At 44.2% G+C, this 26,380-nt stretch overlaps 1 protein-coding gene across 2 annotated transcripts in view; it reads left to right on the top strand.

The window, feature by feature from the left end:
* The first annotated feature begins 4,071 nt into the window (after positions 1 to 4,071).
* Positions 4,072 to 26,380, top strand: part of LOC147425491 (ALBINO3-like protein 3, mitochondrial) — a 153,257-nt gene continuing 130,948 nt past the window's right edge. The window contains exon 1 of one of the 2 annotated variants that reach the window (XM_086500312.1): positions 4,072 to 4,512. In XM_086500312.1, coding sequence (XP_086356438.1) covers positions 4,166 to 4,512 — 347 coding nt within the window. In that variant the 5' untranslated portion in view covers positions 4,072 to 4,165. The remainder of the gene's footprint in view (positions 4,513 to 26,380) is intronic. The other variant, XM_086500311.1, reaches the window with a different exon arrangement.

Genomic DNA, 26,380 nt, shown 5'->3' with positions numbered 1-26,380 from the left:
AGAGTTTCCAGAGGGCAAACAAGTCTTGGCTTGTAAATGGATGTACAAGAAGAAGTACACGGCAGAGATCTCGAGCCTAATTACAAGATTAGATTGGTTGCTAAGGGTTTTAAGCAAACGAAAGACATGGATTTTGATAAAATATTTTCTCTAGTGGTCAATTGTACATTGCGTCTTGTGCTTGGATTAGTAGCCAATGAGGACATGGAATTGGTCCATATGGATGTGAAGATAACTTTTCTTCGCGTGGATCTTAATGAGGATGTCTACATGAAATAGCTAGGGGACTTTGAAGTCAAACTTGAGAAGCCTAGAAGGACAAAACTTGTGTGTCGATTGCATAAGACATTGTATGGCCAGGCTCAAGGTAGTGGTACATGAAATTTGACAAGTATATGCAGTCACTACTTGTCAAAAGTTGAATGATGGTTCACTTATCATCTTGATACTTTATGTCGATGATATGTTCATCTGTCGAGAAGTTTAAAAACAAGATTTCCATCTTGAAGAAGCTGTTTAGCACATAGTTTGTTATGAAATATTTGGGAGATTTGAATCACTTTCTTGGTATGCGAATCAAGTGAAATCGGAAGCATGGAATACTAGAGTTGTCTCATGAAGAGTATATCCACAAAGTCTTGCAACATTTCAATACGCAGGGGGAGAAAGCTACCCGAGTATCCCAATGCAGGCATATGCAAAACTTAGCAAGATGAAGCTCCCAAGTTTGGTAGTGAGAAAGTGGAAATGGCCAAGGTGCCATATTTTTTAGTAATAGGCAGTCTTATGTATGCCATGGTAGTCACGAGACCGGACATTGCTTTTGCAGTAGGAGTGGTTAATAGATACATGGAAAATCTTGGTTGAAAGCACGAGAAGTAGTGAAGCACATCTTGAGATATGTGAAAGGTACAATAGACAAAATCTTACGCTCTAGGAATAGTGATGCATCCATTTTGATTTATATGGATGTAGATTATGTGGGTTGTGTGGGTAGTCAAAGATCCACATCTAGCTATGTTTTCTTATTTACTAAAGCAGTTGTGTCATGGAGATCATGTCTCTAGGATTGTACGTCATCTTCTACCACAAAGACAAAGTATGTATAATTTTTTGATGCTAGCAAGGAAGCTGTGTGGTTAGCTTGCCTAATGGGAGATCTTGGCATTACTCAAACTCTTGTGTTGCATTGTGATAGTCAGATTGGGCTTGCGTTAGCAAATAACCCCGTGATTCACTCCAAGTTGAAACACATAGAAGTCCATTATCATGTAATACGCGACATATTGTCTAGCTAGCACATTGAGCTCATACAGATGACAATCCTATAGATGATCCCACGAAGAGTCTACCGTCATAGTGGTTTGCACATTGCATAGAAATGATGGGTGTAAGGCGAAGCCACTAGAATGCTTCACCTTTGTACATGTTGTACATACATGGGCCATGTTGGCCTTCAAGTGGGAGATTGTTGGGGTTCGGGCCAACTGCGTGGCGGGACCATTATTAGCCCATCACATAATGTCTAATCTTATTCATTGATAAAACAAATAATAAGGAGCTGTGAGGTATCGTTATCTTCACTCTGTGCTCCACCCACTCTATGTTCCTGCTCTTCTTCTCCCTTGCACGTCGCATGCATTGCACACGCACCGTGCACTCTACAATAGGTTGATTGAGATAAGTAGTTTTATCCCCACCAAATCTACAATAAAGATGCACAAATTAGCATGGCTATTTGCAGAGCATGTTTACATGCTTTAGGGTTTGCCTAGTAGCATAGTAAGTAATTGTTATCCAAAGTTTAACAATCATTTTTGGAGGGTTTTGTTTAAGATATTGGGCTCACAACTCAATCTAAGTATATCTGATAATTCAAAGATAGATGGTCAGATAGAAAGGGCCGCCAAGCTTGTGAATTTATGCTGCGAGCATATGTCGGCAAGAAGTAAATACACTGAGTTTGCTTCTTGTTGACATATCTTATAATAGTTTGCTACGAACATTTGTCAACAAGAAGACTATCTCCCTATTCTTGTGTTTAGTTATAATAGTACAAAACACGTGACTACCAAGTTCAATCTATTTATGCTTATGTATGGCTTTCAACCTAAGCCACATGTGTTGGTGGGGTTAGCCACAAAGAAACTTCAACATGCCAAGGACTTCCTTTAGGATCACATGTATATGTTATGTATAGCTCACCGGACCCATACTTAAGTTGTCTCTAATAATGGCCTACAAATTTAGTTAGGATGGATTTAAAATTAGCTACTGGCAAATGATAGCTTCCCTCATCCTAGTTCACAAAAGGTGGAGAAAGGAATTGCATCCTCTGTGACAATGTCTCTCATACAACTGTAGTGTTACCTCCTCGACTATGCATTTGGTAGCCCACAATTCGTGTGAAAAAGAGGGTTGAAGGCATAGGTTACTTTTTCTTTTTGTTTGGGTTTTTTTTTTTTTTGGGGGGGGGGGGGGTGTGCGTTCCGAGAGTGAAACAATCTTGTGATGTCAACCTTGTCCATCACTGCCTCTGCCTATTATCGCTGTGTTCATACGACATGGTGGAAGACTTGCTCAAAGGGGTATCCTTTTTGCATGGCTAGAGGCAATCATTGGCTGTAGTTGGAGCTCAGATGAAAGCTACTGCACTTGTGCATGGAAAAGGGCCACTACGACAAAGGGGTCCGATGTGGCAGAGTGCTCGCAACATTTGCAGCGTGGAAGTAGCATCACAAATGTAGTTTGTCGTCGCATCATAGAGAATTTTGCACTCAGGTTTTACCTCACGAACGACTTGTCAGTGGCTCAAAGGCCCTTGCGCGGCCTTTAAGGCGGGGCTCATTTAAACCCAGCTTATGTCTGCAACCAGATTTAGAGCAATTTTTGGCTTTCTAAAAGAAACCCTTAGTGTTGGGTTCACTTAGGGGGACCTCTTAGTTTTCAGTGCATGATGGAAACTTACCTTTCATTTCACATCGTGACATGTCTTTACTTTTCTTGCATTCTATAGTTTTAGAATGCTAAAGTGAAGCTTCACCTTCCATAATTTTAATAAATTTTACACGTACACACACACACACACACACACACACACATATATGTTTTTTTTGCATTCTATTGTTTTAGAATGTAAAGTGAAGCTTTACCTTGCATAATTCTAATAAATTCTATACACACACATATATTAATTAGCTCTTTTTTTTCACCTTTCATTTCATAACTCACATGGTTTTACATTTCTTGCATTTTATAGCTTGATTCCACACACACATATATTAATAGTTCTTTTTTTTCACCTTTCATTTCATAACTCACATGGTTTTATATTTCTTGCATTTTATAGCTTGATTCCAGTTAGTGTTAACGTTCGAGAAAGTCTCTTTAATTAAGCAGATGCTGATCTAGTTTCCTCCTCGCAAAGAAGAAAACCGGAAATACTAGTAGAAATTTTGAGATTTGCAAAATTTTTGGACAACTTTCTCATATATTTCATCGATTTTTCTTTCGTTTACCTTGGTTTGCAGAGGTAGCTAGTCTCGATTTTCAATTGGCTCAAGACTAAGCTGAGACAATCCGTTCCCAAACACTGATACCAATTTAACTCAACTTAACAATTTTATCACTTCTTATTGTTTTTGAAAGCAGTCGTCAGTGATAGGATTTGATGCCCATCTGCCCTTCTTAAGGCATTTTGCCGGTCGTATGAAGGCCAAAGTTTTTTTGAGTCTGTCATTGGAAGGGCTTGTTCAAAAATTATCCTTCTATAGAGAAGGGTGAAAAAATAGAATACATGTCAATGGAAGGGCCAATTAAAAAACATTCTATATATATTAATGCTCATTTACAATATCTATATGTATATTGGTTATACTCATCGACATAATATAGTATCTTGCCTTGTAAATTATGCGAAATTTTCTCATTGGAAGGGCAAACTAAAAATAGACCCTTCTATAGGGAAGGGTGCATTTTTTTAGAACCCATCTTTTGAAAGAATAGGTTGCCCTTCAAATCCTAACACTGGCCCGTCGTGACCCTTTCACTTGTTAAAAATTTACTATCAAAACCATAGAGGCAGGCCAGAGCTGGTGTTAGCTAGTACTCACAGCCCAGCTATAGACCCATTTCCAAATTGAAGGCCCTTTCAAACGATTTTTGCATGGCGTGGAGGGCTCTGTGCAGGAGCCTCAATCGCCAGGCTCGTTCTCTACCAAGCACAAAGCGCTTCATCCTTGATCGTTTTCAGAGCGACCCTTCGCAGCACACAGCTTTGCGAACAGGTGCCTTGCTTTCTAATTTTGCCAATGTGCGTCCTTTCTCCTCGGTTCCCCAATTCTTCTCGGGAGAAAGAGCAGATGGACAGATTTCTGATGGTGTTAAAGAGGGATGCTCATCCAGCTCTCCAGTTCAAGAGCTCGCAGCAAATGGGTCCTTGGACATTCCCTCACCAATTGATCTGCTGATTTCTGGGCTTGACTCGTTAAACAACCTAACAGGACTTCCCTGGTATGCTGATATCTACTTCTCAATTTATCCCAAGCCAATACACATTTTATGATTTGAAGCATAGGTTCTTTATCATACAGCTACGTTATTGTTACTTTCTTGCTTGAGCATTCTGTCACTGGCTGAACGTTCCTAAATTAATGTTACATTGTTTCCTTTGGTGCATTAGCAACTCCTCGAGGGACTGATATCAAGACAAGGATCGTGTGGCAGACAATTTTAGAGAGAGGAGGTACCTTAGCCGGTTGTGTCCATTAATGCATTAGCAACGTATACCTTGCCAAGTCTATGTTTAAGGCAAGGCGTTGTGAAGCATGCCTCTCCACCCAGCTGTATATTTACTTATAGGAAACTCTTGAGCCGCTTCACACTAGTCCTTGGCCTCACATTTAACCCCCCCACCCCCGCCAACCCCCCTCCTTTCTCTTGCAGAAGTGTTTTCGTTTTCAAAAACAAAAGCGGGATATTTCTTCTTAAGAACACTAATATTTTTCCAAGTTGCACCTTCTTAAGGTCCGTCTTTCTAGTGCTTGATGGCGCACATGATGAGGAGTACGGAAATCATGATAATTTAAAATGCACTCGAGTTTATGCGGCTGGGTTGGCGTTTCAATAAACAAGAATCTGTTGGTCAATGAAATTGTTGTCCCTATGCAAGCGTTTAGGTAAATGACTTACATGAAAAACCGGATGAAACGAGAGTGTGCAGGTAAACAAAGTTGGTAAGCCATATCCCTAACTCACTTGAGTATCTTAAAAGGCTCATAATGTTTTTTTTCGCGAGAGAAAGATCCTTCCATTAGTTAATAAAAGTGCCCATAGGGCTACAACCACCTCTACTAGAGAGGGCTACATCAAAAACAAGGGGAGACTCTTCCGGTGAGAACACAATATGTACAATGGAGACTAAAGCACAAGATGGGAGGAGGAAAGAGCTACACAAGGACGGTAGTGCCATCTGGGTGGACCTTGGACCACGGTGAAGAAAGGCATTGGGTGCCAGAGTCGCAGGAAAGCCTCTCTGCGCTCTTGAATGCGATCGTAGCCGCCCTTGAGTCTCTTGAACTGACCCTTGAGAGTGTGAATCAGCTCCAACCAAAAGTTACGAACAGTCTCTGTCGGTTGGACAGGGTGAGCCTCGAAGATGCAGAAGCAGCAGACCCGCCAAATGAACCAGCGTGTCAGGCCACAAACTAGCTCCCAACACACCTCTCTCTCACTGCACCACTCCTAGGGGATGAGCTCTGTGGCAAGCTGAAGTGAAGGTTGACCCCCTTGGATCACTATCATCGTGCTAGGGGAGGCTAGCTCAAAATGGAGCGCAGGGCCTGTGAGGATGGACCAGGCTACAACATCCCAAGTGTATTGTCGTGTTGCGGAAACTTGAAAGAGCTGGCATCAGCCGAAGAACTTGAAGCCAAACCTGTTGTGCCATGGGGCAGTGTCACAGACAATGACGCTGGCTCTCCAAAGGATAGCCACAAGCTGCTGAAAAGCCACTGTGCACTAGCCAACTCCCAACTGCTGTAGCTCTGTGTGCAACTGGCCACTAGAACAAAGTGACTCTCCTCGGCTGTTTGGAGTCCTACAACCGCTCCCAAAAACCTGAGAACTGGAGCCAATCGCCGAGAGTGCGGGCTGGACCCTCTGCCATGGGACCCCAAGAAACATGAGGCCTACTACCAACCAGGTGACCTCTCTGAGTGCTAACCATGGGGTTCCAAACAAGGGGCTGTCTCAAGCGCTCCTTCGTGCAAGTGGGCTAGTGCTGGTCTAGGCCACTCCTTGAGACCTAAGCAGGCTCGCAGCAAACTGATCCTCCAACCTCCTGCTCAGACCAACTCTGCGCATCTTTGTAAAAATCCATTTGATGGAAGGGCTCCAAGGGCCTCCTGCATGAGCGACTTGAGCTCGAAGCCGGTGAAGCAACAACTCCTTTCAGGGCTCCTCCCCCGGAAGCAGTTCCTGACCACAAACTTCCCAAGAAGGGCTCTACTTTGTTGTACTGGGTCAACGATTCCCAGCCCCACTGAGAACATGGTAAGGTGATGACCTGCCAGGCTACTTTGGTCCGGGCTAACTGGGTGTCGTGCCCTGACCAAATAAAGTTCCTTATGAGCCTCTCTAGCTGGCTGATACATGAGCTCGAGAAGATCCAGCAAGAAGTGATGTACCACATAGTAGCCAACAACACCTGGTTGGTCACTACAACTCTGCTTACCAAAGAGAGCAGTGCCGAACTCTAATGCAACAACTTCCTCCTAATGGACAGGAGGAGGGGAGCAGTTTGCTGCTCAGGGGACAAGTCCAAGCCAACTCGACAACCCAAATAACGAACTGGGGTCCTTGGGGGAATCCACCTGAAACCCTCACTTGGCGACCAATCAGGCGTAGGAGCACTGCCAACCCAAAAAGCTACTATCTTCTTCCAGTTGATTAGTGCTCCTGATGCACAACAAAACTCCTCAAGAGCCTGCTCACACGTGTGCAGATTGGCCTCCTGGCCCTCCAAGTACAAGGCTGAGTCGTCAGCAAACTCAGCGTCAAGTAGCTCGTCTCTCCTATATTAGGAGCTCTAAACCACCCAAGCCAACCTGTTGTGAAGTCAAAAATCTGCTCATCGCCTCAACATAGAGCTGAAAGAGGAAGGGGTCTAGAGGGCAACCCTGTCTGACCGAACTGTGAGCATGAAGCATTCCCCTCTTCCCCTTGCCAAGAGCACCTGACTGTGCGCACACCTGTAGAGAGATCTCACCCCTGTGATCCAAGCATCTAAGAAACCATCCTGCCTAGAGTGCTCTCCACGAAGTCCCAGTCCACTATGTCGTAAGCATTCTCAAAATCTAAGAGCAGTATCACCAGATCCTCTCCTCAGAGACGCGCAAGGGGAGACGCCTCCCAAAAAGTGAAGATGTTGTCAAGGATACTACACTCCTTGACAAAACCTGTCTGGGTCCCATGTATAATGCTCTCTAGTAGTGGCTGTTAGAGCCTTTGCTAGAATTTTGTAGGGTGAGCTGAGGATGGTGATGGGTTGCCACTGTCGAATCTCATCCAAGGAGCCTCATAAGGTAGATCAAGCCCTCCCTCATGCTGTCAGGCATCTCTCTAGTGTGCAAAATGTACTGAAATGCGCTGCAAAGATTTGAACCAAGCAGTCCCAGTACTCCAAGAAGAAGCTGGGAGTCAAACCATCCTCCCCTGGAGTGCTCCAAGGGCCTCATGGAGCTCCTCTAGCTGTAGGGGAAGCTCTAGTCTTTGATGCATTTGCTTAGTAACAAGGCAAGGCATCTGTGTCCAAACCTGCTCTCTGCATGCATCCTGACGCTCTGACTAAGACAACAAATTACGGTAAAAGGCAATAGCAACTGCATGCATATCCTCAGGCTCTGAAGCAATTGACCTGTTGGGTATCCTCAACTGGCTGACACTGGTGTGCGCGCATGGCGGGGCCCTACCGTCTCAGAGAATTTCCCAGTAACTCTGTCACCCACCTCGGTCCACCGAGATGCTTGTCGGATTGTCTGGATGATGCTCCTGCATCCTCTGCAAGGAAACAATGCCCCGTCGGAGACGCTTCTCCTCATCCTTGGCTGAGGCTCTTGAGTTCTCTCATCACACAGGAGACTTAGGGGGTGACAGATTTGGTACAGACTCTATGGCCGTTGGCCAAGTTCTCGATGACTCCTCCGAACATAGCAAGATGTAGACACATTGTGGTACACTTTTTTGTTGACATGCAAAACCCATTATGTTATGTATATGTTGTCACAAAGTGATGATGTGGCTACCGACAACAGAAACCCTAATTTCTACCAGAAACCCTAATTTCCGGAAATCGCGGAGGTGGAAAAAAATAAAAATATATATATTTTTTGTTTTTTTTTGAGCAAGGCAAATCCCTGCTTTTTGGCTTTGCAAGGAAATTGGAAGAGAGATAAAGAGAGAATATGCTTTATTTTTACTCTCATTGAGAGAGAGAGAGAATCTGCTTTTGCTTTCAAGCTTTTGGGGCTCTGCTTTTGGGCATCCCTTGTAATCTTTATATTCACGGATTAGGGCTCACTTCTCAGAGCATCTGGACGCAGAGTCTGAGAGTGAAACCCTAACCGCTCTTTGTACTCTGACATTGATTTTAATACATAAAGAAATACCGAAAGGGGCGCCAATCTTTGGGGCCAATATCTCTAGGCATGGAACTCCGCCGGGCCAGTGTAAATCTATTGTGATCTGTGAATTGTTTTGAAGTGGTTATTTGGTGCTGTCGCGATTGATTCTTGACTTGGAGTGTCCAAGTCTGTTACAGTGGTATCAAAGCACGGCCGATTTCTTTTCTACGGGAAATCCGATCCCCAATTTTTTTTCTGCGGCACCTATGGCTTCACGCAAGGATCAGTTGACTCCCTCTGCATCTGGAGATGCGGGTAGGGATCACAACGAAGATTCCGACAGAGAGTATGGCCCGCCTCGGCCTACTCAGGCGGAGCGGCGAGAGATGGAGCGTCGCCAGTTGATCGGCGATGCAACGAAGATGATGCTCAATTTTGTGAAGGACCCAAAATTTGCAAAATATATGAGCAAGACTTCTTTTCAGGAAGTGCATGAACAGTGGCAGAAAACCACTACACCACCCCCGAAACCCACTCTCAAGAAACCTTGTGCTCACAAGAAATATTCAGAGAAGGAATTAGAAGAGGTGGTTGATGCACGGATTGCCCAGCTTTTTGACGCGCAAAAGAAAGCCAAAAAGCACGGCAAAAAGCACTAACTTCCTGGGATATTTGGGTCGTCAGTCGACTTTTGACAAGACAAAGAAACAGAAGAAGCGTGTTTGATTTGAAGGAGTACCCAGTTCTTCTTCTTCTTCTTCTTCCGGTAGTTCTTCTAGCTCTTCAGATTCGAGCAAAGAAGACAGAAAAGGTAAAAAGCGAAGCAAGAAACAAAGCTTCGGAAAGGGCAAGAAAAAGGCAAAGAAGGCTAAATCTCGCCTAGAGACTGACAGTTCTACTGAGGACTCGTCTACAGACAGCTCATATTCGGATGACGAAAACTTTTATGCAAACAAGAAGAATTTTTACAAAGCCAACTAGTATGACTTTCTCAAAGATAAAAACAAGAAAGTCCGAGAGTTTAAGGAAGGTGGCCACTCGATCAAGTTTGATACTTTTTCAGGATACTCGGATGCTTCGAAGGCTTTGTCTTTTATACAACAGTTTGACATCGCTTTCGCGGGAGGATGCTATTCAGAGCACTCCAAGATTCGGAGAGCTGCCTCTTACTTTAAGGGGAATGCTCGTACTTGGTGGTCCACGCTTCTTTTAAACAAGACTGCTCCAATTAAATGGCTGAAATTTAAGAAGCTTTTTATTTCTTCTTGGTTGACGCAAGAATATGAACGAGATGTACGAGCTGCTTGGAACCATCTTCGGATGACCAAGAAAGATACAATCAATGCTTATTGTGAAAGATTCTGGAGCTCTTTTCTACCCGCCTCTTCATTCAAGAAGATCTCGTTCAGAGAACAGATTGAGCGGTTTACCTTGGGTCTACCTACAGAGATCCGAGATCACTGCTTGGAACAGAAGTCAGCTTCTATTCAGGAGTCGATGAGTCATGCGAAGCGGGGCTTTGCCATTCGCTCTGGCAGTCTGACCTACCCCACTGATGAGGCCATGACACAACGAGCCGAACAGACTTCTGGGAATGAAAGTAGAAAGAAAAAGAGCAACCCAGAGAAAAAGGATGTACGACCCAAGCTTACTCCTGAGGAGAGAGCTTGCTTCATCAGAGAGGGGAAGTGCTTTGGATGCGGGGAACATGGACATATCTCCGCGAAGTGCCCTAAAAACATAAAGAACAGAATGATAAAGACGACTACAGGTCTGAGAGTTCGAGAGCAGCTGAGGAACGTGGCAGCAAAGGCAGATAGAAAAGCAGAACTAGTACCACATGGCGTGGGACCCCCACCGAATCAAATGAATGAAAGTACAGCCTTTGCCGCTTATGGGGCAAAGTGAAGGATCAGGAAGCTCTTTTGAAGGAGCCAAGGCCGACTTCTTTTCTCTTGGAATTGGCGGCTCGATTTGGAATTACGCTCGACAGACTGATGCCACAGGCGGAGGTAATTCGACTGGCACCTGGATGGGATGTTGCCATTACACCAAGCATTGGCAAACTTCGTTTGCAATGACAGGGGTGTTCAGGGCACGCGAGTGACGTTCTACTCAGGATCCCTTGGTACCACAAGAACTACGGCGTGGTTGACTACTGGGCCAAGAAAGCGACTTTGATAAATGAAGGACTCAGAGAATTGTACTTGATGAACTTCAATTTCTTTACTCATTCTTTTGGGAAAGAATTGAACGATGGATAAAGGTTGAATATGTTTTGACCTGATCAAAAGAACGCCAAGATTTTTCTCCACACTCATGCTGATTGTTTTTCAGAGGGCTTGAAGATCATACCATTGATCTGATACCTGGACTACTTTTGGGTTATTTGAGTTTTTGGTGATGCCTTTTGGCTTAACCAATGCTCCTGCGACATTTAACCGGATGATGGACAGATTTTTCGAGAGTACAGACTATTTGTTGGCACTTTCTTTGACGACATCATTGTTTTCTCCAAGAATGAGGCAGAACACAGAGATCATCTGCTTCAGGTCTTTCAGGCATTACGAGATCACAAGTTAGTGATTAATGCAAAGAAAAGTGAATTTTTCCTACTAGAGATACACTTTTTGGGACACTTTGTCTCAGCAAACAGGAGTGCAAAAATGAATCCGGCCAAGATAGACACTATCTGTGATTGGTCCGATTTGAAAAATGTGTTCGTACTACAGACGGTTCATACGAAAGTTTGCAGAGGTTGCTTCCCCTTTGCATATCTTGATACAGAAAGGAGTCCCTTTCTCGTGGGGATCCACAGAGGTGACTGCCTTCCAAACATTGAACAAGAAATTGACTACAGGACCCGATTTGACTTTGTTGGACTTGCAGAAGTCATTTGAAGTATTTTGTGATGCTTGTGGTCGTAGTCTGGGTGCGGTCTTAACGCAAGAAGGCCATGTCATTGCTTACGAGAGCCGATTGTTCTCTAGGCCGGAGATGACAACACAGATTTATGAGAAAGATACAGATTTTGCAGATTTATTTTTACACGGATACGGGATGGGGAGATAGTAGCTGGATACTTCCTTCAGGAAGGCTACTTGATGAGAAAAACCATGTTGTGCGTTACATAGCCGTTGAGGGAAAATGTTATGACTGAATGCCACTGTCCACCTTTTACGGGTCACCGCGGCATTGCTACCACCATGAAGGGGGTGTAGAGATACTTCTTTTGGCCGAGACTCAAAAAGGATGTGGAAGAGTTTGTGCGCAATTGCTTAGTATGCCAGAAGGTCAAGTTTCAGGCATAATGCACAGGGATTGTTACAGCCTTTACCCATACCCACCTGCCCCTGGGAATGTATTGCAATGGATTTCATTTTTGATCTCCCGAGAACACAGAATGGTCACGATGATTTTCTGATAACATGGCATGTCTGAGACGATTGTCTCCGACAGAGACCCCAGATTTATGAGTTCGTTGTGGAAGGCAATTTGGGAGAACATTGGCACGCAGTTGCAGTTCTCGTCATCGTTCCACTTGCAGACTGACGGGCAATTTGAGATTGCTAATTCAGTGGTTTTAGATTTATTGAAGTCTTGTATCTCGGATCAAAAGACTCAATGGGAAAAGAACTCACCTTTGGTGGAATTTGCCTACAATAACAAGATACACTCTTCGACGGGGAAGACGCCATTTGAGATTGTTGAAAGTGCTGCGAAGGTTCCATCCTTCCTGAGCACGAAAGATTAGATATTTGAAGCGGATGAATATTCGCGAGATTTGGATACGGCTTTTGCCAAGGTTCGCGAGACTTTGCAGAAGTCTCAAGAACGATAGAAAAAGGCAGCGGATCGCCATTGTCGCGACATGAAATTGAAGGAGGATGATTGTGTGCTCTTACGTTTTGAGAAGGCACGCCTATGAAAGAAAAAGGGAAAGGAGAGGCTTTTTCCAAAGCTTAGTATGCGATACTATGGACCTTTCCAGATCACTGAAAAGATAAATGATGTCTCCTTCCGATTGAAACTGCCAGATACTTGGAGGATTCACACTGCATTCCATGTGAGTCTCTTGAAACCTTTTAAGGGTGATGTGCCTGATGATGGGGAGCATGATGAGCAACCCGAAGTGGAATAAAACGAGGAGATCCTGGTTCCTGAACAGATTTTGGCACATAAAAATACGAAGACTGGTAAAGTCCGAAGGCGGTTCTTGGTTAAGTTCAAGAATTATCCTGCAGTAGATGCGAAGTGGATGGAGGAGGAGTACCTAGCAGATACTCCTCAGATTGTGAAACTTTACCTCGATGCTTTTGGTTTAGCATAGTCTACTCCAAATGGAACCCAGAATTCAGCTTGGCCGGAGATCTGGTGCAGTGGGATGCACAAGAGGGGAGTCATTCCGCTCCTTTGTCAATAGATGCCTTGATGTAGATACTAGAGTCACTGATGTCTCTTTGAGCTTCAGGGATACTGAGAGCTGACAGTATTCTGCTGTATGACTTTATGAAATGGAATTCCTGATTGAGTTTTGGGCTGGTCTAACTCGATAAGGTGGTCGGTTCGGTGGTGTCACAAGACGGTCACCTCGTGCCAATAGAAAAAAGAACAGACAGAACAGACTTTTAGCACTTCAATAAATACAGAACTGAGAGAGAGACGACACGTGACACGGAGTGACGGAATTCCATCCTAGAGAGTATTGGCCCCAAACCTTGGTGCCCCTTTCGGTATTTCTTTATATTGCATCAACACAGTACAAGCCAGTTCTCCAGACTCTGCACCTTCACTAGAAAGCATGCCAGAGAATGAGCCCTAACCTCCTATTTAAAGGCCCTTGGCCTAAAAAGCAATTACAGTGAAAAGCCTTCAAACTCAAAAGCATTTGGTCCAAAAAGCAATGCTCAATAGCTGCCAGCGTAAAATCCAGAATTCCGTACAGGTGCCACGTCAGCAGTCAACGCAAAACGCGAAAATCCGTACAGCATGCCACGTCATCAGCCATCGTGATTTTAAAAAATCTGCCACGTCATCAGCAGCTACGCAATTTTCGGAAATCTGTTGCTGCTTCTGCTTCTTCTAGGGTTTAGGCCCCTCGGCCGGTAGCTCCATTCTTCAATAGATCGACACGTCAGCAGTTTGTTACAGGTTGTGTACTAGCGGGAATCAAATCAATCGTGTGATCCTCGGGATGAGAAGGTGGTAACTCGCCTGGTAGGCCTTGAGAGAAACAGTCAGCGTGTCACAAACGGGAGCGCATAACAATATAAAATATACTCAGATAAATAGAATTTATCACTCAATATTGATGCTTGAAGGTATAGAGAGAAATAGAGAGAGCAATAGAGAGAGAGTGAGAAGATCGACACAGTACTGGGGACTAGAAGATGGGTTGGAACTTGGTCCCCCCCCCCCCCCCCCCCCCGAAATAGTATCTTTATTACTGAGGAGAAGTCTATACAAGCACTTGAACTGAATGTATTACCACATTCGTTTTAGAACAAGACTTGAGGGTTCCTTGAAGCCTCAACTTCCTATTCCTAGGGCAGAACCCTATTCTAAGGAACTTTCGTTCCTTATTCTGAATCCTCGAGAACCTCGAGGAACCAAGGTTCTTGCCTCTGGATCTCACCTTCCAGACTCAGGGCATAACATCCTTGCAACTCTTTCTGGATTCGGTTTCCAGAGTCCTCTTCCACCACCCTATGGGTAGGTTTCACCTCCCTCTTAAAATTGCAAACGTCCTCGATTATGAAACATAGATACAAATGACTTAATAAAACCTTCATACTTTTGTCATTTCTGTCAATCATAGAAGTGAGCATTATACCTTTAACACTTGTTAGCACGATGATTTTGCTCTCGTGCACCTCTCCCCCCCTTTTGAATACAGAATCGTGATGCCCAACAAGAGCCTCTTGCATAGGTACCAGATTGGCTAACTGCCAATCCAAAGCAAGTATAGGTTGATTTAAAGAGATTGGTACGGGAACTCGAGAGCTACCTATAGGTGCGATCAGCACGCAAAATGGAGCCCAAAACAACTTGCTTTAATTTTTTGCAAGTTTAGGGTTTCGACCCTTTTTGATGCCTAAAGGTCCCAAGAGCTTCAAGGAAGATGGGGAACTGTTAAACAGGTGTTCCAATGCATTTTAGAGGCGAAAAACAGAGAATTCAGCGTGTTGTATTCTCTCGCCAGGTTTGTAAAAGTGCTCTAATGCGCGTGGAAAGTCACCTAGTACATGGGGATTTTGTGTATGATGCCTTCTACTGTCGTAAAATTGGGCTAGAGTAGGCAAATTTCAGCCCAATCAAAGTGTGACAGCTCGTAGAAGTTTACAGGTTTTCTCCAAGTTTAATTGGAATAAAGAAATACCGAACTTTGGGGTTAACGGTTGATGGGAATGGGATCGTGCTAGCTGAGGTGGGTGATAGACAAACATTGTGCACACAAGTGAGTGTGCGTAGGCTAGATTGTTACTCAGGCAAATTATGTTCCAAGATAGATTAACTTGGACTCGTAAACACGATCTTGAGTAGTTGGCTAACCCATCACAAGCTCACCATAGACAAGGGACATGTAATGCAAACTTGGAATGATTGTTTATTCATGAAAGGAGCTTTATGTCACAAACCAGTGACGTGGCATAGCCTTTTGGGGCAGGAGAAACACACACACACACACACACACACACACACACACACACTGTGGCTGCTGGCTGAAATGCTGACATGGCAGTGACGTGGCTGATTTTCCGGAATTTTCACTGTATGCTGACGTGGCACTGTCGTACGGACCCTCCGTGTTTTGTGGCACATTTCATGACAGTGTGGGGCTGCTTTTTCTACGCAAATTCAGGCTGGAAATCCTACGCAATGGTTGCTTTAATTTCCACGCAAGCTTGAGAGAGAGAGAGAGCTTACTTTTTTAAAAGTTACTTTATTTGAGAATGCCTTTTGGCATCCCTTGTAAACCTTTATAAGTGTGGTTTGGGCTCCCACTTCTCATAGCATCTGGACGCAGAGTCTTAGAGTGAGACCCACCCACTCGCTTGTACTTTGTGCAATAGATTTAATATAAAAAGCAATACCGAAAGGGGCGCCAGTCTTTGGGGCCAATACCTCTTGGCACGGAACTCCGCCAGGCCGGTGTTGAATCTAATTGTGAACTGTTTTGAAGTGAATTCCTGTCGTGCGGAAGTAGATTCTTGACTTGGAGTGTCCAAGTCTGTTACAGTGGTTTTAGAGCGCGGCCGATTTTCTCTTCTACCGGAAATCCGATCCTTTTTACGCGGCACTTATGGATTCAAGCAAAGTACAGTCGACTTCCTTTGCATCCGGAGATGCGGGAAGAGATCACGAAGAAGATTCACGCGAGGAGTACGGCCCGCCTCGGCCTACTCAGGCGGAGCTTGAAGAGATGGAACATCGGAGATTGGTCGATGATGCGACAAAGTTGATGATGAATTTTGCGAAGGACCCTAAACTTGCAAAATTTTTGACCCAGATCTCCTTCGACGAGGTGAACTCACAGTGGCGGCAAACCATGGAGCCAGCCCTCAAACCGGCGCTCAAACAGCCTCCTACTCCGAGGATGTTTACAGAGCAAGAATTGGCAGAGGTGGTTGATACACGGATTAACCAGCTTTTTGACGCGCAGAACAAAAGCAAAAAGCACGACAAAAAGCAGAAGAAAGGAACTGACTTCCCGAGTTATTTGGGTCGTCAATCTACTTTTGCCTCCGCAAGAAAGCAAAAGAAGCGTGTGCGATTTGAAGGAGTACCCAGTTCTTCTTCTTCTTCTAGCAATTCTTCTAGCTCTTCCGACTCGAGCGAAGAAGACACAAAAGGGAAAAAGCGAAGCAGAAAGCAACGCTTTGGAAAGTGCAAGAAAAAGGCAAAGAAATCTAGATCTCGCCAAGTTTCGAACAGTTCTACAGAGGACTCGTCTTCGGATAGTTCGGATTCCGATGACAACAGATTTTATGCAAGGAAGAAGAATTTTTATAAAGCCAACCAGTATAACTTTCTGGAAGATAAAAGCAAGAAAGTCCGAGAATTTAAAGGTGGACAATCAATTAAATTTGACACGTTTTCTGGATTTCGAAATTCTTCGAAGGCTTTAGCCTTCATACAGTAGTTTGACATAGCTTTCTTTGGAGGACATTACTCATAGCACTCCAAGATTCGGAGGGCTACCTCTTACTTCAAGGGAAATGCTCGAACTTGGTGGTCCACTCTTTTATTGAACAAGAAAGCGCCACTTAAATGGTTGAAATTTAAAAGGCTTTTTATTTCTTCATGGTTGACTTAGGAGTACGAGCGCGACATACGAATTGCTTGGAACCATCTTCGGATGACCAAGAAGGATACATTGGACGCATATTGCGAGAGATTCTGGAGCTCTTTTCTACCAGCTTCTTCATTTAAGAAGATCTCGTTCAAAGAAGAGATTGAGCGGTTTACCTTGGGACTTCCTATAGAGATCCAAGATCACTGCTTAGAGCACAAGTCAGATTCCATTGAGGAACTGATGAGTCATGCGAAACGGGGTTTTGCCATTCATTCAGGCAATTTGACCTACCCCACAGATGAAATCATAACGCAAAGAACCGAACAGACTTCGAACAATGAAAGTACAAAGAAGAAGAGCAACCCAGAAAAGAAAGAAAAAGATGCACGCCGCAAGCTCACTCTTCGAGAGGGCTAACTACATCAAAGAGGGGAAGTGCTTTAGATGCGGGGAAACTGGGCACATCTACGCGAAGTGCCCTAAAAAGGCACCGAATGAACAGGATGAAGAAAGATCAGAGAGTTCGAAAGCAGCTGAGGAACGTGGCTGAAAAGGCAGATGAAAGCATAAATGGTACCACATTGCGTGGGGCCCGAACCGAATCAAATGAATGGAAGTACAAAACTTTGCCGCTATTAGGGCAAAGTGAAAGATTAGGAAGCCCTCTTTTTTTTCTTGGATGAAGGAGCCAAGGCCAACTTCTTTTCACTTGAATTGGCGGCTCGATTTGGAATTACGCCCAACACAGGCTGAGGCCACGGGCGGAGGTAGTTCTAGTGTCCCCGGACGGGATGTTGCCATTACACTGATCATTGGCAAACTTCGTTTGCAATGTCGGGGGTGTTTAGGGCACGAGGATTTCTATGTAATTCCCTTGGGAGGTTGTGACGTCCTACTCGAAATCCCTTGGTATCACAAGAACAACGCCGTGGTTGACTACCGGGCCGAGAAAGTGACTTTAACAAATGAAGGGCATAGAGATTGTACTTGATGAACTTCAGTTTCTTTACTTGATTTTTTTTTGGAGAGAACTGAATGATGATTGAAGGTCGAATATGTTTTGACTTGAATGAAGAACGCCACGATTTTTCTCCACACTCATGCTGATTACTTTTGAGAGGGCCTGCCAGGCGAGTTGCCACCAACTCGTCTTGAGGATCATACCATTGATCTGATACCTGGAACCACACCACCGAACTGGCCACCTTACTGTGTGAGCCGAGCCCAGAGATACATTTTTTTGGGACACATTGTCTCAGCAGCAGGAGTGCAGATGGACCCGGCCAAGATAGAGACTATCCGTGATTGGCCCGATTTGAAGAATAACCATGAAGTTTGAGCTTCTTGGGCTTATGTTCTTACTACCGGCGGTTCGTCAGAAAGTTTGCAGAGGTTGTTTATCCCTTTGCTTATGTTGACATAGAAACGAGTCCCTTTCTCGTGGGGACCCACAGAGGTGACTGCCTTTCAGAAATTGAAACAAAATTTGACTACAGGACCAGTGTTGACTTTGTCGGATATGCAGAAGTCGTTCGAAGTATATTGTGATACTTGTGGTCGTAGTCTGGATGCGGTCTTAATGCAAGAAGGCCATGTCATTGCCTATGAGAGCCGATTGTTTTCAAGGCCAGAATTGACAATAAGATATGTGAGAAAGAGCTATTGGCGGTTATCCATGCTCCTACTCAGTGGCGACATTACCTACTTGGAGCCGATTTTACGATCTCCACAGATCATTAGAGGTTACGCTACTTCTTGTCACAGAAGCATCTATTGGAAAAAGCAGATGCTGTGGGCAAACATATGGTTACACTTTTACTTCCAGATTGTCCATGTGCAGGGACAGAAGAAATTGATGGCAGATACTTTGTCCCGGAAGCTGTTGGTTCTGGCTATTTCCGCGATACATCATAGAAGCTTTGAGGATATGGTCGGTCAGTACGGCTCAGATATAGATTTTTGCAGATGTATTCAGTTGAATATAGAATGGGGAAGAAGTAGCGGAATATTCCATTCGGGATGGCTACTTGATGAAGAAAACGATATTGTGCGTTACACCGCTGTTGAAGGAAAAGGTTCTAACCGAATGCCACTGTCCACCTTTTATGGGTCACCGCGGCATTGTTACCACCTTGAAAGGGGTGGAGAGATACGTTTGTTTGGCCGAGACTCAAGAAGGACGTGGACGATTTTGTACGCAGTTGCTTGGTCTGCCAGAAGGTCAAATTTTGACAGGCATAAAGCATAGGGATTGTTACAGCCTTTACCCATACCCACCCGCCCCTGGAAAAGTATTGCAATGGATTTCATTTTTCATCTCCCGAAAACACAGCGTAGGCATGATTGTTTATTGCCCAGATATGTAGATTACATGGCATGCCTGAGACGATTGTCTCTGACAGAGACCCTAGATTCACGAATTTGTTTTGGAAGGCTACTTGGGAGAACATTGGCACGTGGTTGCAGTTCTCGTCATCGTTCCACCTGCAGACTGACGGGCAATCAAAGATTGCTAATTCAGTGGTACTGGATTTGTTGAAGTCTTCTTCTTTGAATCTGAAGATTTCATGGGAAAAGGGTTTTTACCTTTGGTGAAATATGCCTACAGAAACACGGTTAACTCTTTGATGGGAAAGGTGCCATTTGAGATTATTGAATTTGCTACGAAGGTTTCACCCTTCCGTATCACGAAAGATAAGATTTTTTCTTTGAAGCCGACCAATTCACGAGGGACTTGGACTTGGTCCGGAAGGCTTTGCAGAAATCTCAAGAAAAGGCAACAGATCGACATCGTCGCGATTTGAAATTGAAGGAGAACGATTGGATGCTCTTAATCTTGAGAAGGCACGCCCGAAAAAGAAAAAGAGAAAAGAGCGGTTTTTTTTTTCGAAAGCTTAGCATGAGTTACTACGAACCTTTCAGAATTTTCCAAAAAGATAAATGATGTCTCCTTTACATTGAAGCTGTGCGAAACTTGGAGAATTCACAATGTTTTTCATATGAGTCTCTTGAAGCCTTTTGAAGGCGATGTGCCCGATGATGGGGAGCCAGAAGAGCAACCCGAATTGGAGGAAAATGAGCAGATACTCGTTCAAGAACAGATATTGGCACAGAAAGATAGAAAGATAAAAGGTAAAGCGATAAGACGGTTCTTGGTTAAATTCAAGACTTACTCCGCATTGGATGCGAAGTGAATGGAGAAGGAGGACCTGGCAGATACTCCTCGAATTGTGAATCTTTACCTCGAAGCATTTGGTTTAGCATAGTCTATTCCAAATGGAACCCCGAACTGAGCTTGGGCGGAATTTGGTGCAGCGAGTATGCACGAGAGGGGAGTCGCTCCACTCCTTTGTCAACAGATTGCCCCGATTTTGATACTAAAGTCACTGATGTCTCTTTTGAGTTTCAGGGATACTGTGAGCTGGCAGTATTCTGCTGTATGACTTTATGAACTGGAATTCCCGAACATGATACTGACTTGTTCTTGACTTGTTTAAGTGCAGGAATTGATAGACGAATGTCACAAAGTGATGACGTGGCTGCCAAAAACCCTAATTTTGTTGAAACCCTAACCCTAAAATAAAAAACCCTAATTCTACTGAAACCCTAACCCTAAAATAAAAAACTCTAATTCTGTCCTAAGCCTAACCCTAACCCTAACCCTAACCCTAACCCTGATTTGCTGGACATCAGCGTGATTTACGGAAAGCTGGGCAGCCTTATGGCGTTGCTTTTTCTACTCAAATTGCTGAGAAAGAGAGATAGAACCCTCTTTGCTTTATTTTAGTAAGAGAGAGAAAGAGAAAGCCTCTCTGCTTTATTTATTAAAAGAAAGAGAGAGGAAGAACTTTTGCTTTATTTGCCAAGCTTTTGAGCTTTTTCATTTTCAGCTTTTGGGGCTTTGCTTTTGGCAACTCTTGTAACTTTAAATAAGTGAGCAGGCCTCTCACAACTCAGAGCATCTGGACGCAGAGTCTGAGTGTGAGCGCCTGCCCGCACTCTTGTACTTTGAACTCAGGTTAATATAAAAAGAAATACCGAAAGGGGCGCCAGTCTTTGGGGCCAATATCTCTAGGCACGAAACTCTGCCGGGCCAGTGTCGAATTAAATTGTGTACTGTGAACTGTTTTGAAGTGGTTATTTGGTGCTGTCGTGGTAGATTCTTGACCTGGAGTGTCCAAGTCTGTTAAAGTGGTATCAGAGCACGGCCGATTTCTCTTCTACGGGAAATCCGATCCCAAAATTTTTATTTTTTTTTCCGCGGCACCTATGGCTTTAGGCAAAGATCAATCGACTCCCTCTGCATCCGGAGATGCGGGAAGGGATCACAACGAATATTTTGGCAAGGAGTATGGCCCGCCTTGGCCTACTCAGGCGGAGCGTCAATTGATCGGCGATGCTGCAAAGATGATGCTTACCACCCCAAAACCCGCTCTCAAGAAACCTTCTGCTCCCAAGAAGTATACAGAGAAGGAATTAGAAAAGGTGGTTGATGCACGAATTGCTCAGCTTTTTGACGCGCATAACAAAGCAGAAAAGCACGACAAAAAGCAGAAGAAAGACACCGACTTTCTGGGTTATTTGGGTCGTCAGTCGACTTTTGAAAAGGCAAAGAAACAGAAGAAGCGTGTTCGATTTGAAGGAATACCCAATTCTTCTTCTTCTTCTGACAGTTCTTCTAGCTCATCTGACTCCAGCGAAGAAGACCGAAAACGTAAAGAGCGAAGCAAGAAATAACGCTTCGGAAAGGGCAAGAAAAAGGCATAAATCTCGCCCAGTGAGAGACAGTTCTACAGAGGACTCGTCTACAGACAGTTCAGACTCTGACGACAACAACTTTTATGCAAAGAAGAAGAATTTTCATAAAACCAACCAATATGACTTTCTGGAAGATAAAAGCAAGAAAGTGCGAGAGGCTAAGGAAGGTGGACAATCAATTAAATTTGACACGTTTTCGGGATAAGAGATGCTTCGAAGGCTTTGTCTTTTGTACAACAGTTTGACATCGCTTTCGCGGGAGGACGCTACTCAGAGCACTCTAAGATTCGGAGAGCTGCCTCTTACTTTAAGGGGAATGCTCGAACTTGGTGGTTCACGCTTCTTCTAAACATACGCCAGTCAAATGGCTGAAATTTAAGAAGCTTTTTATTTCTTCTTGGTTGACTCGAGAGTATGAACGCGATATACGAGCTGCTTGGAACCATCTTCGGATGACCAAGAAGGATACAGTGGACGCTTATTGCGAGAGATTCTGGAGCTCTTACCGCCTCTTCATTCAAGAAGATCTCGTTCAGAGAACATATTGAGCGGTTTACCTTGGGTCTTCCTACAGAGATCCGAGATCACTGCTTGGAACAAAAGTCAGCTTCTATTCAGGAGTTGATGAGTCATGCGAAACGGGGTTTTTCCATTCACTCTGGTAGTCTGACCTACCCCACCAATGAGATCATGACACAAAGAGCCGAACAGACTTCAACAAATGAAAGTAGAAAGAGAAAAGCAACCCAGAAAAGAAAGATGCACGACCCAAGCTTACTCCTCAGGAGAGAGCTCGCTTCATTAGGGAGGGGAAGTGTTTTGGATGCGGGGAAACTGGACATATCTCCGCGAAGTGCCCTAATAAGGCACCGAATGAACAAGATGAAGAGATGCCAGAAAGTTCTAAAGCAGTTGAGGGACGTGGCAGAAAAGGCAGATAAAAAGCAGCATTGGTACCACATTGCGTGGGACTCGAACTGAATTAAGTAAATGAGAGTACAACTTTGCCGTTTTTAGGGCAAAAGGAAAGATCAGGAAGCTCTTTTGAAGGAGCCAAGGCAAACTTCTTGTGAATTGGCGGCTCGATCTGGAATTACGCCCGACAAGCTGAGGCCACAGGCGGAGGTAGTTGGAGTGGCACCCGGACGGGATGTTGCCATTACACCGAGCATTTGCAAACTTCATTTGCAATGACAGGAGTGTTTGGGGCACGCGGAGTTTAACGTAATTGCCTTGGAAGGTTGAGACGTTCTACTCGAAATCCCTTGGTATTACAAGAACAACGCCCTGGTTGACTACCGGGCAGAGAATGCGACTTTGACAATTGAAGGGCTCAGAGATTGTATGTCACGTGACACATCCCAACCCTATGTGTCCGTGGACAAGCTACACCACATCAGGGTTCAGTCAGTCCGATCAGTTTAGAATAGCAATGATCTTGCACTTTTGTGAGTCTTTTCGTAGACCGCGCATGCCCAGTCACTTAGCATAGATGCATATCCTCCGGTTGCACACAACATGATCATCGGAATTCCCATCAAAATCCATTAGCATCAGTTAGGGGAATTTTCCAGTGCATTGAGCCTATTTTCCTATTTATTGGGATTTTCACTTATTATTTTTAAGTGACTTTCCAACAAAAGTAGGTAGGGCAATTTTGCTAAGTTAATATATAAGCAAACCAAAGTTCACACTTTCTGGCAGAAGAGGCAGCAGGAGCTTCCCGCTCAACAGGCAACTTCTCAGCAGAACCCTCTCCATTCCCTTGGCGAGGCCACACCCTCAAGACCAGCGTTTTCATCCTAGACGACCTCCCCCTCCCCGGCGTTTCCAAGAACTGCCATCGCCCAACTCACTGGCTGCCTAGTGTTTTCATCCCATGCAACTATCGCCAGCAAGCAGGAGGAGCTAGCGTTTTTGCATTGATTAGATTAGCGTTTTGGCAAGAGGCAGATCCAGCCAGCGTTTTTGTTTTCAGCCCTAATCTGCATCAGACCACTGCGTTTTCAGCCTTATGCACAGTAGCAGATCAGCCCCAAGTTGGTTGCAGATGATCCTTCATTTTCAGCCATAAAAACGCAGCCAAAACAGTCATTTTCAGCCACCGAAACAGCCACAAAAATCAGCAGATAGAAGATCCCAGATTTCAGCCATCAAGTTGTCGTACTAATAGTCAGTGTCTGCTAAGACGGTTTATGGCTTTTGTCGGTTTTGCAGGTGTAATCGCGGTCAATTACAATGCTTTCAAGAGGGGGGTATGTCACAAAGTGATGATGTGGCGGACAACAAAAACCCTAATTTCTGCTAGAAACCCTAAAATTCTTGCAAACCCTACTTTTTACCAGAAACCCTAATTTCCAGAAATCGTGGAGACGGAATATTATTATTATTATTATTATTTTTTTTGGGAATTTTTGAGCGACGCAAATCTCAGCTTTTCGCTTTGATTTGGGAGAAAGAAAGAGAAAAAGAGAACTTGCTTTTTACTGACTCTCATTGAGAGAGAGAGAGAATCTGCTTTTGCTTTCAAGCTTTTGGGGCTCTGCTTTTGGGCATCCCTTGTAACCTTTAAATTAGTGGTGAGGGCCTCACTTCTCAAAGCATCTGGACGCAGAGTCTGAGAGTGAAACCCTAACCACTCTCTTGTACTTTGATGATTGATTAATACAAAAAGAAATACCGAAAGGGGCGCCAGTCTTTGGGGCCAATATCTCTAGGCACGGAACTCCGTCGGGCGAGTGCAAATCTATTGTGATCTGTGAATTGTTTTGAAGTGGTTATTTGGTGCTGTCGCGGTTGATTCTTGACTTGGAGTGTCCAAGTCTGTTACATGATACATCACGTCGGAAGAACAAAGCACTTATTCTAAGGAAAGTCGTTGTTTTCATTGTCACATTAAGGGTCACATAAAAAGAACATGTCCTAAGCTTGAATCGAATGAATCTAAAGAACCCATAGCACCCACTACATCTATCAATGCAATGAATGATAACACGATTGTGCCCAAAGTTTCTCAGGACCCTCCCATTGATGATTCTCTTATTAAATCTTATGGTCGCACGTCGGGGCACCGTTTTGTCATATTGTTTGACCCAGGTAGTATGCATGATGTGATCAGCCCCTCTCTTGTTAAGAGAGCCCGCCTTGAAGTTAGTCCAAGATCTCCTCTCGAGGTCTCTGGCTTTCGTCCTTGTATGGACGCTCTCATCACGAAGGAGTGCCTTGATGTGTTGTTTGCAATTCAACAGACTGCCTTCACTAGAAGATTTGTTGTTTCTCCTCTCTTAGGATGTGATATGATTTTAGGCATGAAATGGTTTCGTGAAATCAACCCTCTCGTTGATTGGGAGGCTAGCACTTTAACTCTCAATGCCAAAAGTGATTCTCCTACTGTCTTTCATGGAGTGGATACTTCTCCTTCTCCATCTCTCATTGCTAATATGCAGGACAAGGTTGAAAGGATTCGAGATAAGGAGACTCTCTCAGTCTCGACTCTCTTTTTCTCCACAGCATGACACACATGAATTGCATGATTATGAGAAGCATGATGATTTGCACGATAATGATTTGCATGATGACTTGGATGATAAAGACAAGCATGATGAATTGCATGAACAAGATGTGATTGTTCACAAGGATGATGTGTTAGTTGATGCTTTTCCTAGCGAAGCTAACCTCGTAGATTCGATCAATCATGAAGATCCGATCTTGGCTTTCGAGTCGAGGTCCAAAGAACCCCCACAGGACGATTCGATCATTCAGGACGAACCGATCTTGGCTCTCGAGTCTTGGTCCAAAGAACCCTCACAGGAAGTATTGTGTGTTCGCATGATTGATACGCACGCATTGTTTGAGTGTTTCATTCGTGAAGGTTTCCTGTATTTTAGTCAGCATCGTTATGTGATCCCTTTTCCTAGGCATGACATATTGTATGTTGAGCACGTTTCTCTCATGGATGAGCACGAATGTATGTGGATTGTTCATAAAAAGCTGAAAAGTTTGTATGTAAAGAAGTCGCATTCCATGTCTCTTCCTTGGCATGACACAGTTTCCGAAAGAGCACATGATAGTATGAGCACCAAGCATGGGCATTTCCATTGTGATTTGCCACAGTTGATTGATTTTGATCAAACAAAAAAGATTCGACCTCATTGTTTGCATATGTTTGATGAACGGGTTGTCACTCCGTCTCTATGTTCATCGACATTGCATACACAGTCTTTAGAGAAGACAAGATTTTTTTCCTTCACTTTGCATGGAATGGGTATGTTCATGGTTTTGTGTTGGAGTTGGTTTCAGGAATTTTCAGCCATAGAGATTCTTGAAGACGAAAAACGCAGGACTCTAGACGAAGTTGAAGCAAGAAAGGAGATTCAGAAGAGTTTGAGTCGCTTTCGGCGCGGCCCAAAGAAGCAAGCGTTGCAGACCTTTATGAAGTTCAAGTACCGCACGACCCACACATCAGAGTGGGCCGACGAAGAGTCCCTTCCAGGATTCCGGATGCTGTTGGTGATCTCCCTCGACGCCATACAGTTCGGTACCAGTACCTCACTTTGAAAAGGAGGGGATGTCACGTGACACATCCCAACCCTATGTGTCCGTGGACAAGCTACACCACAGCAGGGTTCAGTCAGTCCGATCAGTTTAGAATAGCAGTGATCTGACACTTTTGTGAGTCTATACGTAGACCGTGCATGCCCAGTCA

The sequence above is a fragment of the Adiantum capillus-veneris genome, chromosome 25 (genome assembly GCF_014529385.1).
Source record: "Adiantum capillus-veneris isolate H3 chromosome 25, ASM1452938v2, whole genome shotgun sequence".
Taxonomy (NCBI): Eukaryota; Viridiplantae; Streptophyta; class Polypodiopsida; order Polypodiales; family Pteridaceae; genus Adiantum; species Adiantum capillus-veneris.
Note: the sequence above shows the minus strand (reverse complement) of the source record. Positions and strands in the feature narration are given on the sequence as shown.